The 17,180-nt window shown below is 46.7% G+C and overlaps 1 protein-coding gene across 2 annotated transcripts in view; it reads left to right on the forward strand.

Moving 5' to 3' along the window:
- Nucleotides 1-299: 299 nt before the first annotated feature.
- Nucleotides 300-17,180, forward strand: part of LOC121610454 (sodium bicarbonate cotransporter 3-like) — a 38,165-nt gene continuing 21,284 nt past the window's right edge. The window contains exons 1-5 of one of the 2 annotated variants that reach the window (XM_041942566.1): nt 300-459; nt 15,365-15,446; nt 15,835-15,975; nt 16,065-16,203; nt 16,714-16,874. In XM_041942566.1, coding sequence (XP_041798500.1) covers nt 415-459; nt 15,365-15,446; nt 15,835-15,975; nt 16,065-16,203; nt 16,714-16,874 — 568 coding nt within the window. In that variant the 5' untranslated portion in view covers nt 300-414. Of the gene's footprint in view, nt 460-11,849; nt 12,152-15,364; nt 15,447-15,834; nt 15,976-16,064; nt 16,204-16,713; nt 16,875-17,180 lie in introns of those variants that run through there. The other variant, XM_041942565.1, reaches the window with a different exon arrangement.

The raw sequence follows: 17,180 nt of genomic DNA on the forward strand, positions 1-17,180 counted from the left end.
GGATAGCCCCGAGTCACTGGCTCCTGCAGAGTGCCTCGGAGCGTGCCCCGTGTCCCTAATAATAATAGCAGATATTAACGGGTTAATAGTAAAAGCTTTTATGTCACCGGCAACCGACAAACCGAAGTGAATGAAAAAAGCTCTCGTGCATGGTTACAGCCATAACCCCGCCCATTTAATTTTCCGGCTCGAGGATTGGTGGAAAGAAAATAATTGGTGCCAGGTCTACGGAGAAATGAGCTGTCAATCAAAAAGAGGCGGGCCTTGCAGCTGGAGTTAATATATTCCAGGCAGTTGCAAAGTAGTGGCGGAGAGAAACGTTTACAGAAGAAGGGGAGCCGGCGGTTAGCGAACTTGGATGAATTATCGCCTCCCCGAAGAGAGAAGAAGGAGTTTTCGCAACGTTTCGTGGAAATGGAGGAAGACAACAGCGAACAGATGAGACCGCTCCTCACATCTGTAAGTTCCCACTTTCCTCTTAAGTGTACCTGTTAGCCGGCGGCTAGCGACTCCTCAGCGGGCTGTGAATTATCTCAGAAACTGAGGAGAAACTGGAGCCTTTTTCCTAACGTGGTGTCCAGTGGCAGAAAAAACTCCGTGTTAACTGTTGTTCAGTGTGTTTGGGAACGGATAACTTCTGAACCCGACAGGAAACAACGGTTAGGAACCGACTGCTTTTGTTTTTAAGGGACCACGCTTATGCCAGGAAGTGAAGTAACGATGCGTGCCCGGTTCTAATAAGAAGTGAACCTTACGGCACCCTATAATAGAATTTGGTGATTCCTGCCGCAGGTGAACCCCCCCACATCTGTGTGACTTCTGAAATGCACTGAAAAGCAGAATTTGACTCGTATGCAACTACCCTTACATCCGGCATGCATTACATCCACCCAACAGAGCTCTTTTTTTACAATATTTCAGCTTTTGTTGGCTTGACATCGTTCATATCGCTCTTTGCCCCTGTAACGTTACCATTCTGGGTGGTAGCGGCGAATAGTTTGGCCAAAGTTAAAGTGAGGCTTTTCTTTAAATAAGGACTAATTGGACTCTGCTTCACATGCCGAACGTGAGACCTACTTATAATTAATCAGAACAAATTATTGAGCTGTTGGACAATGTCCCTGTTTTGCCGGTAAGCACAGATGCATTAAATTAGTAAGTTGTCTAATGGAGTTTGGTTTGTTAGCACTATCACGTGCACTCCCGTGTAAGTGGTTGGAAAGATGAGTGTTTAAACTGACGAGTGAATCCTCAAGTGTCCTTGAGGAGTTTAGTGAACGTCAAGTTTGAAAGCTGCTGGCAGAGCACGTGGGGATGAGTGTATATTGTGATGGGATGGAGTGATTCACATCATCTTTGGAAGGCAGCGTGGGGGAGTCAGCTGGAAGAAGCTGAGCTGAAGCTGATCAAACTCTTCTGGGTGCCCTTGAACAAGGCGCTGACTCCCCACCTGTTGTGGTTATGCAGGCTGACAGGGTCCACATCAAGCTGGATGCTGCTGTTACCATGGAGACCAGAATGACTCAGTATTGTTTAGTTAAAAACAGTTTTATACAAACTTCACTGAATAAGACTGCCGACTGTGGAGAAAAACAGGGAGCTCTGTGGATTATTGTCACTTAGAAAAACGTTGACTCTCTGGTCTCACTTGTGTTAAGATGAGTTACATCCCATTACAAGCTTAATCGAGCCTGTTTGTAGCTTTATGTTAATGTTTTCATGTTCATGTTGTCAGACATGAAATATTAAACATTGCTTTCGTTTTGGCCTGTTAAACATGCACGAAGCTCTCTGTTGTTATATGATAATGACTCTGTTCAAACATGTCTGTGCCGTTACGGCCACGTGGTGTGCAGGAGTGGGGCCGGCCGATCGTCAGCTGAAATCAATTATTTCATCAACTGTCATGTTTCCTTTGTTAAAGATAAGTTGACTGCAGCGGAGGAAGGATGTGGATGAAGCGTGGACTGTAGCAGCAGGGCACCGCCGTCTACGTGAAGCGGTGTTCTGCTCTGCTGCTCGTGATGTCAGGTGATTAGGCTTTAAGCTCTCTCTGGTGAGGGTGCATTTGAAAAGTTAAATATGCTTTTTTTAATAGTCATATACCACACCTGAGCAGAAATAATCAAGATGTGAGCAACACTGAATTCTGACGTTCTGATTGGCAGAAACATTCACTAAACTCTGACGCTGTTTCTCATTGGCCCACAGCTGCGGTGTAGGAAACATTCAGGTAGCAGCTTCTCGTCACTTTCATTGATCACAATGACAAATCAGCTGTCACTCGTTAATGTTCATTCTGAACCAAAGATCATTTGTGAGGGACGAAGCTCCACCCTTTGAGACGAGAGCGGACAGTTTCTGTGGCTGAACGAGGCGCCTTCTCCGCAGAGCAACCATTAGTTTCACCTATTAAATTAATCACAGACTGCTCTGATAATCAATTAATCAGTTTCAGTAATTTAACTCAAAACAGTCAAAAGTTTTTGATTCCAGCCTCTTAAATGTGAACATTTTCTGGTTTCTCACTTCACTTTATGACAGTAAACTGAATATCTTTGGGTTGTGGACGAAAAAGACATTTGAGGACGTCATCTCGGGCTTTTGGAAACACTGAACGATGTTTTTCACCATTTTCTGATATTTTACTTAACAAAAAACTCACAGATTAATGGAGAAAATAATCTACAGATCATTTGACAATGAAAATAATCGTTAGTTGTAGCTCTAGATTTAAGCGTCTGATCAGATCTGGTATCAGCAGATACTCAGTGTTAAAAGGACATCCGTGAGGTATAATCATGTCGTGTTCAGGGGGTGTTATTGGTGGTTATATTATTACTATTATATGTGAATTGGGCCTGTTGTAAACCTGCTGAAGCCTCTGGCTGCTCGCTGCTGGGAGACGTACTCAGCCTGTGATTCAAAGGTCCGGCGTGGAGGAGTTATGGCAATCTGTCGGCACAATGCAATATAATATTCATTGTTATGTTCTCGTTAGCTTACAGGGAGCTCTTTGTACGTGCAGAGGAAGCAGCTCCTCGTCCGCAGAGTCCACCATGTCCCACCGCCGTGTTCCTACAGGAGCCCAGAAGGGACAAACTAACACTGACTCCAGAGAGGGACTTTCATGTTGTTATCAGCCGCTGTGCAGGAGGCTGAGGCGAGGGATATTCAGTCTTACCGCTACATGACACTAAATCCTTCACGCTGGACCTTTAAGGGGTCATGGAGTTTGGAGACCACGGCTCTAAACAAGAGACGAGTGGAACAACATGGCCAAAGTTTCCCTGCAACCAGCTTTCAGCTCTGAGAGTGCGGGTTTGGGACTCTCTGTGCTTGTTTGTTGGTGCTGTTGCTGGTCCACAGTCAGTCTTTATCACTAGCAGATGTGTCCATGTAAGCAGGCGGGATTCCTCCGTAACACATTTAATCTGCCGCTGACTTCCTGTCTGTGGACGCTCCATGAAAACTGAGGTGAAGCTTTTCACTCTCTCCATTCAAATTACCCTCAGCTCTGAACAATGTGAGCCGTGTGAAGCCGTGAAGCCGACACACCGGCTGATGGAGCGGGTTATTGTTTGGTGCAGATGGAGGCGGAAGTGGCAGCTCTGAAGGTTTTCAGCCCAACAATAATACGACATTTATTAGGCTCTTTGATCCGGACGGAGCAGCAGCGTGAGGCCAAACGGGGCCGGCACAGGTGGGCCTCAGCGCAGTGTTTGAAGTCAAACGTATAGAGAGGCAGTTAGCTGATCAGTCAGTCGTTACTCAGGTAATGAGCCATTTACACAGTCATTTACATGTGTGAAAGACAAACAGAGTGTAATGTACACACATGTGCACGCTGCTGATCAGCTCCCAGCAAACTGCGTTTACCAGACAAACGTTTGCATCCGCCGGTGACCCTGGTCAGATGGACCACCGCCGCTCTGCTAAACATCAGTGTCTCTGTGTGTGCTGCAGGTTTCCATATGTCGCGATGGCGCCGGGGGGGGGGGATCTGGAGTCACACTCTAGATTTTGTGAACGTCACGTTGAACACATTCATCACTCACCTGTCTGATGCAGGAGCGACTTAAACCCGCCCACAGTGTTTGATTGACAGGTGGCCTCTGAGGTGCAGGAACAGCAAATCAAGTGTTTTTTGTCCCGCAGCCTGAAAGCACACACACACACACACACACACACACACGTGTACAGGTTAGTGTTGTCGAGGCGTCCCAGGTGACTTGTGATGACATCAGCGGTCTCGTCCTCTGGTGGCCCGACGCTCTCTGGTGGGCTGTTAGTCTGGATCCTGTCAGGGTGGAGAGCAGGTCTGCAGGGGCGACAGAAGAAGAAGAAGCTGTGTAGCAGCTTCCTGCTCGACTCGTTCACATCATCTGTTTGAAGACAGTTAAAGCTTTTTATCACCTTTTATTTTAGTCTGCTTTTCCTTTAATGTAGTTTACAGTGAGCCCACGTTAAGACTGGACAGTTTGAATATGTTTGACAGCTGGACAGCGCTGCAGTAAGGAAAGCTTTGCTGGGACATTTCCTCCTGTGTCCTTTGTTCTTTTGTGTTAGCATATGTTCACTCATTAAACCCTTTCAGGCTCAGCGTCTGTTAAAGAAATGATCAGTTAATTGCAATATCCGTCAAAATAATCAGACTTTTTTTCACAATCGCTCAGCTCTAGTTGGTCTTAGTGTCGGCTTCAGGTTCTTTTCACTTAATTGCGCTCTTCATCAGCAGATGGCGTTGCCCTGCTGTTGGTCGGAAAACTTTACATTTTCCTTCAGGTGCTCTGAGGGGGGCTCGTTCAGCCAGCGTCATGAATGAGCTTTGAACCTCAGGTATTAAAAACAGCACTCGCTCCTTTTTCTCCTCAGAGGATGAAGCCTCTGCTGTAGCGCCACCGTCAGGACGAAGGTGAACCTGGTTGAGCCTCGTTGTCTCAAAGTGTTGTGATGCACACATGCAGCTGCTGCAGCAGCTTCCTGTGCAGTGGGGGGGGGGGGGGGGGGGGGGGTGTCTGCATGTGAACGCTGGTCTGCCTGCCTGTGCTTTATGTAAGATACATTCAGCATCTTTGCATTTGAGTGGTCTCTGTGCACAATCTGTGTTGTTCAGGTGTCATATTTAGTTTAAATTATCTGCAAGTTTGATAAGAGTTGAAGACAAACAGTGAAGACAAACAGAGAAATCAGGAGGACAAACAGAACAAAAGTGACAAAAGAAAAGCAAAACATGAGCAGAAAGTCTGGAAGTTAGAGCCCCTGAACATATTTTCTCCTCATTCTGTGACTGACAGTTAACTCCTCTGTCAGTTATCACACAGCGTTAGGTGCATCACACCTCTTCCTGGACTGGAGGACTGACCCTGATTGACATGTAGCCCAGAAAAACTTTAGACCCGCCCACAAAGACTCTGATTGGCTCAATCCTCAGCAGACCTTTCAATCGTTGATCACTGATAAAGGTGTGTGTGTGTGTGTGTGTGTGTGTGTGTGTGTGTGTGTGTGTGTGTGTGTGTGTGTGTGTGTGTGTGTGTGTGTGTGTATGTGTGTTCATATGGAGGTTGTAGCCTGCAGCAGGCCTGCTGTATCCCATGATCCAACACAGCCAGTATAAACACTGTTTCTGATGTCATGGCGACGGCAGGAGGATAACACAAAGCTGTCGATGACAACAGCTGGACTCTGGCACTAAATAACACGTCACAGAGTGTCGGGAGGCACAGAGTTGCCTTCAGAAGGCTGCTGGAAGTTGCAGCAGTAGTGAACCTGAATGAAATTAATAAAATGAAATTTATTTTGAACATGAGAATCAGCGAGGAATTAAATTAAAGTTCTCTACATGTTCAAAAAAGGAGAAGGAAGAAGCTAACTTATGTTTACCTTCCCCTTCCTGGTCTTTCTCACTGGTTCCCTACAGCAGCCGGTCGGGCTGTCAACACATTATTACTCAAAGAAAAACAAGATGGTGTGATTGTTTTAATATTTAATTTAATATTCCATAGTGAAAACAGTTTCTGTTATCACATAATGAATAAAATAATGAGTGGAGTCTTTGGTGAGAGTGATGTGGTGGCTGTTACTGCTTAAACAAAAAGGATCTCACTCTGGCTCCATGGATCCTTTCCATGATGTTGTCAGGTGCTTAGAATAACGAGTACAGCCTGTCTGAACAAGAACAAACACTCTGACAGGCTGCAGACACCTGGGGGGCCTGTTCAGCAGCGCTCTCCATCAGTACTCCACCAGTTTGTCTGTCAGCCGAAAACATGAGAACAATGAAATGTAGGTCAAAGTGAAGGAGGGAATAATTAAACCACACCGTTTAGGACTTTTATTTTGAAAGGTGCAGCTTTGTAAGAAATGTTCATGCTGACATAAATGTACATATACGAGCAGTACGTCTGTGCTTGTATTGGTTTGTCCTCTCATGGACACAATGTGCAGAAGAATGTGGTCAATTTTGACAGACCTGTTACCCAGAATGCTTTTCAGCAGCTCGGACAGAAGGGGAGGGGACCTGTTGTGAAGAAAAACACGTTGTCAGTGATGAGCTGTGCTGTGACAGGAAGGACAGTTTCACAAGAAGTCAGACACTAAAAAAATCTCTTTCTGAAGCAAACCGGTTCATGACTGACGAGAGGCGGTGTCATGTGTCGCAGAGGTGATATTACAGACTACAGCAGGTGATGTTACACCTGTCAGGTGTTCTAGCAGCGGATGAGCCTGCACTGAGACCAGCTGTCACAGTGATGTGTGTCCACGTCCCTCTGCATCGTCCACACAGCAGTGTGACTTCCTCATGAAGCGTGAGCTGTGGTCGTCATGCTTCGCTGTGATTGGCTCAGCTGTTTCAGAGCTATGAGACTTGTGATGTGATTGGCTAAGAGTGTGCCCCCACTGATCTGTATCCCACCTCACCCAGCCCTTCAGTGTGTGTGTGTGTGTGTGTGTGTGTGTGTGTGTGTGTGTGTGTGTGTGTGTGTGTGTGTGTGTGTGTGTGTGTGTGTGAATTTTCCCACAGTTCCTGGGTCAGTAAACGCTGCTGTAGAGCAGATCTGGCTTCATGTGCTTCTTCCTCTCAGCTGGTTTTCCTAATATGGGAGCGACAGCACAGACTGGGGGATCTCTGGGGAGTCCTGGGAGCACATCTGATTCTATTGTGTGTGTGTGTGTGTGTGTGTGTGTGTGTGTGTGTGTGTGTTCTCTCTGAGTTGCACAATATGTTAAAAAGTTTTGGCATGTTTTTTTCTCATATTTGTCAGTTGTGTTGAGCTTCTCATGAGCTTAAAATAGTAGAAGACTCAGAAACTGAGAAACTGAAAACAAAGTTTGAGCTTCAAACTAAATGTTCTAATTTCCAACCTGAAAATAGAAATTACCCTTGATGACGTCACAGTGATGACGTCACAGAGATGACGTCACAGAGATGACATCACAGAGATGACGTCACAGTGATGACGTCACAGAGATGACGTCACAGTGATGTGGCATAGTGATGATGTCACTGTGGCACAGTGATGATGATGATGTCACAGACATGATGTCACAGTGATGACGTCACAGTGATGTGGCACAGTGATGATGATGTCACAGGGATGACGTCACAGTGATGATGTCACAGTGATGATGTCACTGTGATGTGGCACAGTGATGATGATGTCACTGATGATGTCACAGTGATGTGGCACAGTGATGATGATGTCACAGTGATGACGTCACAGTGATGATGATGTCACAGTGATGACGTCACAGTGATGATGTCACAGTGATGTGGCACAGTGATGATGTCACAGAGATGTCACAGTGATGTCACAGTGATGATGTCACAGTGATGATGTCACAGTGATGATGTCACAGTGATGACGTCACAGATATGATGTCACAGTGATGATGATGTCACAGTGATGACGTCACAGTGATGATGTCACAGAGATGTCACAGTGATGTCACAGTGATGATGTCACAGTGATGACGTCACAGATATGATGTCACAGTGATGATGATGTCACAGTGATGACGTCACAGTGATGACGTCACAGTGATGATGTCACAGTGATGACGTCACAGTGATGACGTCACAGAGATGATGTCACAGTGATGATGATGTCACAGTGATGACGTCACAGTGATGTGGCACACTGATGATGATGTCACTGATGATGATGTCACAGAGATGATGTCACAGTGATGATGTCACAGTGATGTGGCACAGTGATGATGTCACAGTGATGTGGCATAGTGATGCTGATGTCACTGATGATGATGTCACAGAGATGACGTCACAGAGATGATGTCACAGTGATGACGTCACAGTGATGATGTCACAGTGATGATGTCACAGTGATGTGGCACAGAGATGATGTCACAGTGATGATGTCACAGTGATGTGGCACAGTGATGATGTCACAGTGATGTGGCACAGTGATGCTGATGTCACAGAGATGATGTCACAGTGATGATGTCACAGTGATGTGGCACAGAGATGATGTCACAGTGATGATGTCACAGTGATGTGGCACAGAGATGATGTCACAGTGATGATGTCACAGTGATGTGGCACAGAGATGATGTCACAGTGATGATGTCACAGTGATGTGGCACAGTGATGATGTCACAGTGATGTGGCACAGTGATGCTGATGTCACAGAGATGATGTCACAGTGATGATGATGTCACAGTGATGACGTCACAGTGATGATGTCACAGAGATGTCACAGAGATGTCACAGTGATGATGATGTCACAGTGATGACGTCACAGTGATGATGTCACAGAGATGTCACAGTGATGTCACAGTGATGATGTCACAGTGATGATGTCACAGTGATGACGTCACAGAGATGATGTCACAGTGATGACGTCACAGTGATGTGGCACACTGATGATGATGTCACAGTGATGACGTCACAGTGATGATGTCACAGTGATGATGTCACAGAGATGTCACAGTGATGTCACAGTGATGATGTCACAGTGATGATGTCACAGTGATGATGTCACAGTGATGACGTCACAGATATGATGTCACAGTGATGACGTCACAGTGATGATGTCACAGAGATGTCACAGAGATGTCACAGTGATGATGTCAGTGATGACGTCACAGATATGATGTCACAGTGATGATGATGTCACAGTGATGACGTCACAGTGATGATGTCACAGTGATGACGTCACAGTGATGACGTCACAGAGATGATGTCACAGTGATGATGATGTCACAGTGATGACGTCACAGTGATGTGGCACACTGATGATGATGTCACTGATGATGATGTCACAGTGATGATGTCACAGTGATGTGGCACAGTGATGATGTCACAGTGATGTGGCATAGTGATGCTGATGTCACTGATGATGATGTCACAGAGATGACGTCACAGAGATGATGTCACAGTGATGACGTCACAGTGATGATGTCACAGTGATGATGTCACAGTGATGTGGCACAGAGATGATGTCACAGTGATGATGTCACAGTGATGTGGCACAGTGATGATGTCACAGTGATGTGGCACAGTGATGCTGATGTCACAGAGATGATGTCACAGTGATGATGATGTCACAGTGATGACGTCACAGTGATGATGTCACAGAGATGTCACAGTGATGATGATGTCACAGTGATGACGTCACAGTGATGATGTCACAGTGATGTCACAGTGATGATGTCACAGTGATGATGTCACAGTGATGACGTCACAGATATGATGTCACAGTGATGATGATGATGTCACAGTGATGACGTCACAGTGATGACGTCACAGAGATGATGTCACAGTGATGACGTCACAGTGATGTGGCACACTGATGATGATGTCACAGAGATGACATCACAGAGATGATGTCACAGTGATGATGTCACAGTGATGACGTCACAGTGATGATGTCACAGTGATGTGGCACAGTGATGATGTCACAGTGATGTGGCACAGTGATGCTGATGTCACAGATGATGACGTCACAGAGATGATGTCACAGTGATGACGTCACAGTGATGTGGCACAGTGATGATGATGTCACAGAGATGACGTCACAGAGATGACGTCACAGTGATGATGATGTCACAGTGATGACGTCACAGTGATGATGTCACAGTGATGATGTCACAGTGATGACGTCACAGTGATGTGGCACAGTGATGACGTCACAGTGATGATGTCACAGTGGATGATGTCACAGAGATGATGTCACAGTGATGACATCACAGTGATGTGGCACAGTGATGATGTCACAGAGATGACGTCACAGTGATGTGGCACAGTGATGATGTCACAGAGATGATCTCACAGTGATGATTTCACAGAGATGATGTCACAGTGATGATGATGTCACAGTGATGATGTCACAGTGATGTGGCACAGTGATGATGATGTCACTGATGATGATGTCACAGAGATGATGTCACAGAGATGATGTCACAGTGATGATGTCACAGTGATGATGTCACAGTGATGACGTCACAGTGATGACGTCACAGTGATGTGGCACAGTGATGACGTCACAGTGATGATGTCACAGTGATGATGATGTCACTGATGATGATGTCACAGTGATGATGTCACAGTGATGTGGCACAGTGATGATGATGTCACTGATGATGATGTCACAGAGATGATGTCACAGTGATGATGTCACAGTGATGATGTCACAGTGATGACGTCACAGTGATGACGTCACAGTGATGACGTCACAGTGATGTGGCACAGTGATGTGGCACAGTGATGATGATGTCACAGAGATGATGTCACAGTGATGATTTCACAGTGATGTGGCACAGTGATGATGATGTCACAGTGATGTGGCACAGTGATGATGTCACAGTGATGTGGCACAGTGATGATGATGTCACAGTGAGGACACTATTCAGGTGCATTATGGGGAAGTCTTGTAGTTTGAGCCATAGGGGGGAGTAGAAGTCAGGATATCGTCACCGGTGCTGCACAGATGTTGAATCTTTCTCCTTTAGGTTTGCTCAGCTGGACTTGTAGGACCTGTTACTGATCTAAGTAGAGTCAGAAGACAGAAGTATGAGAACTAAAGGTCTTTCTCAAACGTGGAAACCCCACACTGAGTGATCTGGTCACTGTAGGCTGTTGTCAGCACTGATTCAAGGATAATTTGATTGGCTGGGATGGGTGACTGTGGTACAGCAGGAGGTCGACACTGAGCAGCAGTTTGAGGAGCAACACGATGACGTCCTTCCAGCTTCATGTTAGGAAAGCTGCTGGTCCTGGATGTCAGTCAGCTGAGTCCAGGTCTGTGTCGGTGAGTCCTGGTCTGTGTCTGTGAGTCCAGGTCTGTGTCTGGATTCACTGGTTCTGTCTTCAGTGGAGAGTGTGTGTGTGTGTGTGTGTGTGTGTGTGTGTGTGTTTGTGTGTTAGTCATGTGTTGATATATGTACAGTGTGTGCTCTGTGCTCGTGTTGGGACTCGTTGTTGTTTCCAATTAGAATTCCTGAGCTGAGTGGAAAAGAGCTGCAGCTAACTGAGGCCTGCGGGGGGGGGGGCAGACAGAAGTGCACAAACAATTTCTGTACTCTGATGTTACTGACTCGTCTGGTGTTGGGACAGACTGGTGCCTGTTCTGCCTCTGTAGAATACTATAAACATATATATGTGTGTGTGTGAGTTACTGAACCTTGTGTAAATGTACTGCAGTGTCAGTAGTATGAGCAGGGAGTACCGTACTGCTGGTGAAGGCGGTTCAGTTAGTTTCTGTCAGTTCAGTCTGACCTGCTCTGTTTGATGATCGTCCACATTTCTGAGCAGGAAAACGACGTCCCGCCCCCTGTTTTTTTTTTTTTTGGTTTTTCTTCTTGCTGTGTTTGCAGACTTCCAGGCTCGCTGCTCGCTCTGACAGACGCTCGGTGAAGCAACAGCTCGGCTATAAATACACGAAGCCTCAGCCAGGCTCCGCTGGCCGCACGCCGTCCGTGTTTACGTTCTGCAGGTCCACACGTCGCCGCTGGCAGTCGTCCTCTTCTTCTCCGCCTGAAAGTTTGTCTCTCGTTCTGGACGTTTTTTGCTGCGAGTGCCTTCAGGAATCTGAGTCGATTTGGCACAGCTGACTGTGCTTTGGACAGAGCAGCTATGGGAGACTTTTGGGGAGACATTGCCAGTCAGAGGGTGGCCAGAGCGATGTCCCTGGTATGTATCAGGAAACACACTTTCTGTCGTTTGTGTTGGGGCCTTCGCTCACAGACATCAGGGGAACATGAGCGACGTGTTCGTCATCAGGCTCACGAAACATTTGAGGAAATGAGACGGTTCAACAGGAAAATCAGAGCTGAACCCTCGTGTGTGTGTGTGTGTGTGTGTGTGTGTGTGTGTGTGTGTGTGTGTGTGTGTGTGTGTGTGTGAAGGCGAGCAGCCGGACACAGAGCTGCCTCTGCACGCTTCAGGTTTCTGTCATAGAAGAAGACTTCATATTTGAGAATTGTCTGTTAATTGACTAATTGATTAACGGATCAATCGTTTCAGCTTTCAGGGTTTTACGATCTGAAACACTAGACGCTCGATTCGTGAAAGGAGAAACACACACACACACACACGCAGCCGCCTTGAACGTGATGAAAATAATAATCTAATGATATAAATGTTAACAGCAGAACAGTCACAGGGGACATTTTTCTCAAGTGAGTACTTTTACTTTGAACACTTTAAGTACATTTTCCTGATTACTTTTAGTTGAGGCAACATTTTCAATGCAGGACTTTTACTTGTAGCAGAGTATTTTATAGTATTTCTACTATTAGTACAGTATTAGTACTTTACTTCAGTAAAGGGTCTGAGTGCTTCCTCCACCACTGAGGGGAAGTTAGTTGTGATGAAGGTAAATCATTGATATTTGTGCGATTATGGACTTGTTGAATTCTTCAGTTTATGTGAACGACCTCCAGTTTCTCTGAAGCTGGATATAAAACTGCTGCTGTACTTAGAGACGTGGCTACAGGTGGACCAGCATCAGCCTGGACTCTCCACACGCTCCAGACTGTAAGTCTGAAAGCTGATCTTTGGGTCCGAATCATCACCACAGTCCTCCTCCACACCTTATTTTTAGAATCGTTTGAACTAAATGTCACCAGACCCTTGTCTGTTCTGGTCTTCACTGTCTTCCAGAAGGACTCAGATCTTTTAGTTCAGTCACAGTGACAGTTCCACAGTGTGGAAACGCTTCTGTTAAAGGACAGAAATGACGGTCACGCCAACAGAGTGAGCAGCAACTCAAGTTACACATCAGAGAGGATTTTGTTTGGTTTTAAAATCATCATCATTATCATGTGTGTGTGTGCGGTTCTGCACCTTCATAAACAGGAAGCTTGCACAGTGTGCAGACAGACTGACACAGACGTCAGATTTCACACTCGGCTGACGCAAATAAATAAAGAAGAATTTTAAAACTCAGGGATGGGACTGTGTGTGTGTGTGCGTGTGTGTGCGTGTGTGTGCGTGTGTGTGTGTGTATGTGTGTGTGTGTGTGTGTGTGTGTGTGTGTGCGTGTGTGTGTGTGTGCCATGCTGAACAGTTCCCACCATGAGCACTAAATCCCGTAAAAGAAGTGAAGCGGAAGCAGCAGAGTACACATCGCTCCACTTCCTGGTGGTCAGCGTGGCGTTCGGCCGTGTGATAACAGACGCTGTGATGACAGGAAGGGAGGGATCCTCTGAGCCCTGTGTGTCCACCGCGGTGGGAAATCTGTAGTTGACCTGGATGAACCCGGTGGATCTGTCACTCGCGGCTCATTTGGGCGCAGACTGCAGTCATCTACCCCGTCGGCCCTTCGTCGGGACTCGTGGCGAGGCGCTTCCTGTCGGGGTGAGAGGAAGGTCGCCTGGCACAGATGAGCTCGACGCTGCTTCGGTTTCCTCCTGACGTGTTGTGATCTGTGACAAGATCCTCGTGTCGGTCAGCTCATGACAGTTTGATCACGAGGACAGTTTGATCACGAGGACACACTTAATGTAGTAGTATTGTCAGCCTCATGCAGTAAAAGTACAGCAGTATTGTCGGCCTCATGCAGTAAAAGTACAGCAGTATTATCAGCTTCATGCAGAAAAAGTACAGCAGTATTGTCAGCCTCATGCAGTAAAAGTACAGCAGTATTGTCGGCCTCATGCAGTAAAAGTACAGCAGTATTATCAGCTTCATGCAGTAAAAGTACAGCAGTATTGTCGGCCTCATGCAGTAAAAGTACAGCAGTATTGTCGGCCTCATGCAGTAAAAGAACAGCAGTATTATCATGCAGTAAAAGTACAGCAGTATTGTCGGCCTCATGCAGTAAAAGAACAGCAGTATTATCAGCTTCATGCAGTAAAAGTACAGCAGTATTGTCGGCCTCATGCAGTAAAAGAACAGCAGTATTATCATGCAGTAAAAGTACAGCAGTATTGTCGGCCTCATGCAGTAAAAGAACAGCAGTATTGTCGGCCTCATGCAGTAAAAGTTCAGGAAGTACAAAGTACTTGTGAATGAATCAGTAGACGTCTTAAAGTCTCTTTCTCTGTCGACGCTGTTTAATTGTCTCATTACAGATTTTCTGCTGTTTCTGTTTGACATTTTATAGACTGAACAGTTAATTGATTAACTGAACACACTGACGGATTAACGAGTGTTTGGGGGTGTTGGGGGTGTTTATCATTCATTTATTATTCAGCTTATTCAGTTCTGGTGTTGCTGCTTGTGTTTAAACAACATTTAATGATATTAATTAGCATCACATTAGCATGATGATCAGTGTGGAAGCTAAGCTATCAGTGTTTATCAGAACTGTCTGTCTGTCTGCTGACGTCCAGCTGTCAGAGCACTTCCTGTTGACATCAGCGGTGACAGTGTGATGAGTCATGGCGTCTCCCACCGGCTGTGGGCGGAGCCACACAGTCTGAGTGTGTGCAGCAGCTGCAGAGTGTAGAGAAATAAACAGCACCAACCCCGTCATTTCTGTGTTTTATGTGTTAGAGCGACGACAGGAAACCAGATGGCATGTTGTGGTTCGTGGTCGGCACCCCCCCCTCCCCGAGGCCCCGCAACCGCTGAAGTTATGACATTTTGAAAGTGTTTATTCCCTTATTAGGAATTAAAGTGTTAAATAATAAAATATTTAAAATGGCCTGAATGAACCTTTTCCTCACACGATCAGGAGATCTTTGGCTAGTGGCATGATGATGATGATGATGATGATGATGATGATGATGATGACGACGACAGGAAGGAACGATAAGGACGTTTGCAGAAGGAAACAGAAAACGGCCGCAGTCAGCTGCTCTAATGAATAAACAAATATTTGTTTTAGTGCGTCTGCGCGGCTTCCTGTCCAATAAAACGCTGATATCTCATTATTACTGACGTTTGTTCCCGTCGCAGGGGAACGATGAAGAGGCGGTGCTGGACCAGGGGAAGACCAGCTCCACCCTCCACACCAACTTTGAGAAAGAAGAGCTGGAGAGTGAGTCGTGTGTTTACACGCACACGCACACACACACACACACACACACACTGTAGCGAAGTATCTTCTGTGTGTTTACAGTCAAACAGGAAGCAGCAGAGGTGAGTCAGTCTGTCTGCAGGTGAGTGGTGAGGATAAACAAGATAAAAAGGCCTCACGTGATATGAAAATACAGGCTGATTTTAAAAAAGTGTCCAGTTTTCTGCTTCCGTTACAGTCGAGATGATCAGAAACAGGTTTTTAACTTCAGGTCGCTGATTATCAAATGAGATGGGGGGGGGGGCATGCTGCAAAGTGAATTTCATTTGCATCAGTCGAAGCAGGTGGGATCCAGTGGGGTGGTCTTCATCGGTCGGGGGCTGTTAGCGACTGTCTGTCCCTGCCGCAGGTCACAGAGCCGTGTACGTCGGCGTCCACGTTCCTCTGGGCCGACAGAGCCGCAGGCGCCACCGTCACCGAGGACACCGGCACCACCGGAAACGGCGGGACCGCTCAGACCGGGAGGACGGACGGGAGTCACCCACATACGGTCTGTCCACGCTCCGTTAATCTGACGCACGCGCTCTGTGAGTAACACGCTCCCGTTCTGATCAAGAGGTTGTTGTCGCGTCCCCGCAGACACGCCGTCCCAGAGAGTCCAGTTCATCCTGGGGACGGAGGACGGAGACGAGGAGCACATCCCTCACGACCTGTTCACAGAACTGGACGAGCTCGCCTTCAGAGATGGAGACTTCCAGGAGTGGAAGGAGACGGCGAGGTGAGTTCACGTGCTCATGATAACACACCTGATCTGCTCTAACGCTCTGCTTTCATCTGTAATCCTCCGTTCTCTGTTCAGGATAAACTTTATTTATTCAGGATTCATCGTTTGAGCGTCGCAGACGTTACAAGTTCCTCCAGAAGACTTTGGTTGTTAATCCAGCGGATTTTATTCTGATATTTTTAAGTCAGATAACATCTGTGAGACTAATCTGGACGTGTTTCCTCTTTATCTTCTGAAGCCTGGATTGTTTCAGACGAGTCAAACTGAGCCGAGGAGGAGGAACTCGTGTTTTTAACTAAAACAGAACAGATACTGCAGAGTTAATGTGATCTGAAGCCAATTCTGACTCACGAACTCTTCGTTTCTCTGCGACAGTAGTCCGTGGACCAGAAGTCGGGCAGTTATTTCAGGCCTAATGTGACGGTTTAGATTTGTGGGGTCTCGGGGGGCCGCAGCAGACGTTTCACTGGTACCTGAAGCTCAGTCTTCTCGTTGTGTTTTCAGGTGGCTGAAGTTCGAGGAGGACGTGGAGGACGGAGGCGAACGGTGGAGCAAACCCTACGTGGCCACGCTGTCCCTTCACAGTCTGTTTGAGCTGCGTTCCTGCATCCTGAACGGCACCGTGCTGCTCGACATGAGAGCCAACACCATCGACGAGATCGCAGGTCAGGACGCTGCCGCCGCCGCCGCCGCTGCACTCGTGTAGTCACACTTTCAGTGACACAGTGACCTCAGACTGTGCAGCTTACTGGACCATCGCTGACTGTGCTCCCTGTGTTGTAGGGAGCTACTATAGAGTACATGTTTTAAATATAAGAGGACCAAGGATTGAGCCTTGGGGAGCTCCACACATCATGTTGCTCCAGTCGGATGTGTAAGACTTGGACTGGCAGTCTCTGTGCACACCGTCTCTGCTGTGGTGGAACTGAAAGTGACCTGAACGATGTCAAATGTGTGTAATTTGCATTATC

The sequence above is a fragment of the Chelmon rostratus genome, chromosome 8 (genome assembly GCF_017976325.1).
Source record: "Chelmon rostratus isolate fCheRos1 chromosome 8, fCheRos1.pri, whole genome shotgun sequence".
Lineage (NCBI taxonomy): Eukaryota > Metazoa > Chordata > Actinopteri > Chaetodontiformes > Chaetodontidae > Chelmon > Chelmon rostratus.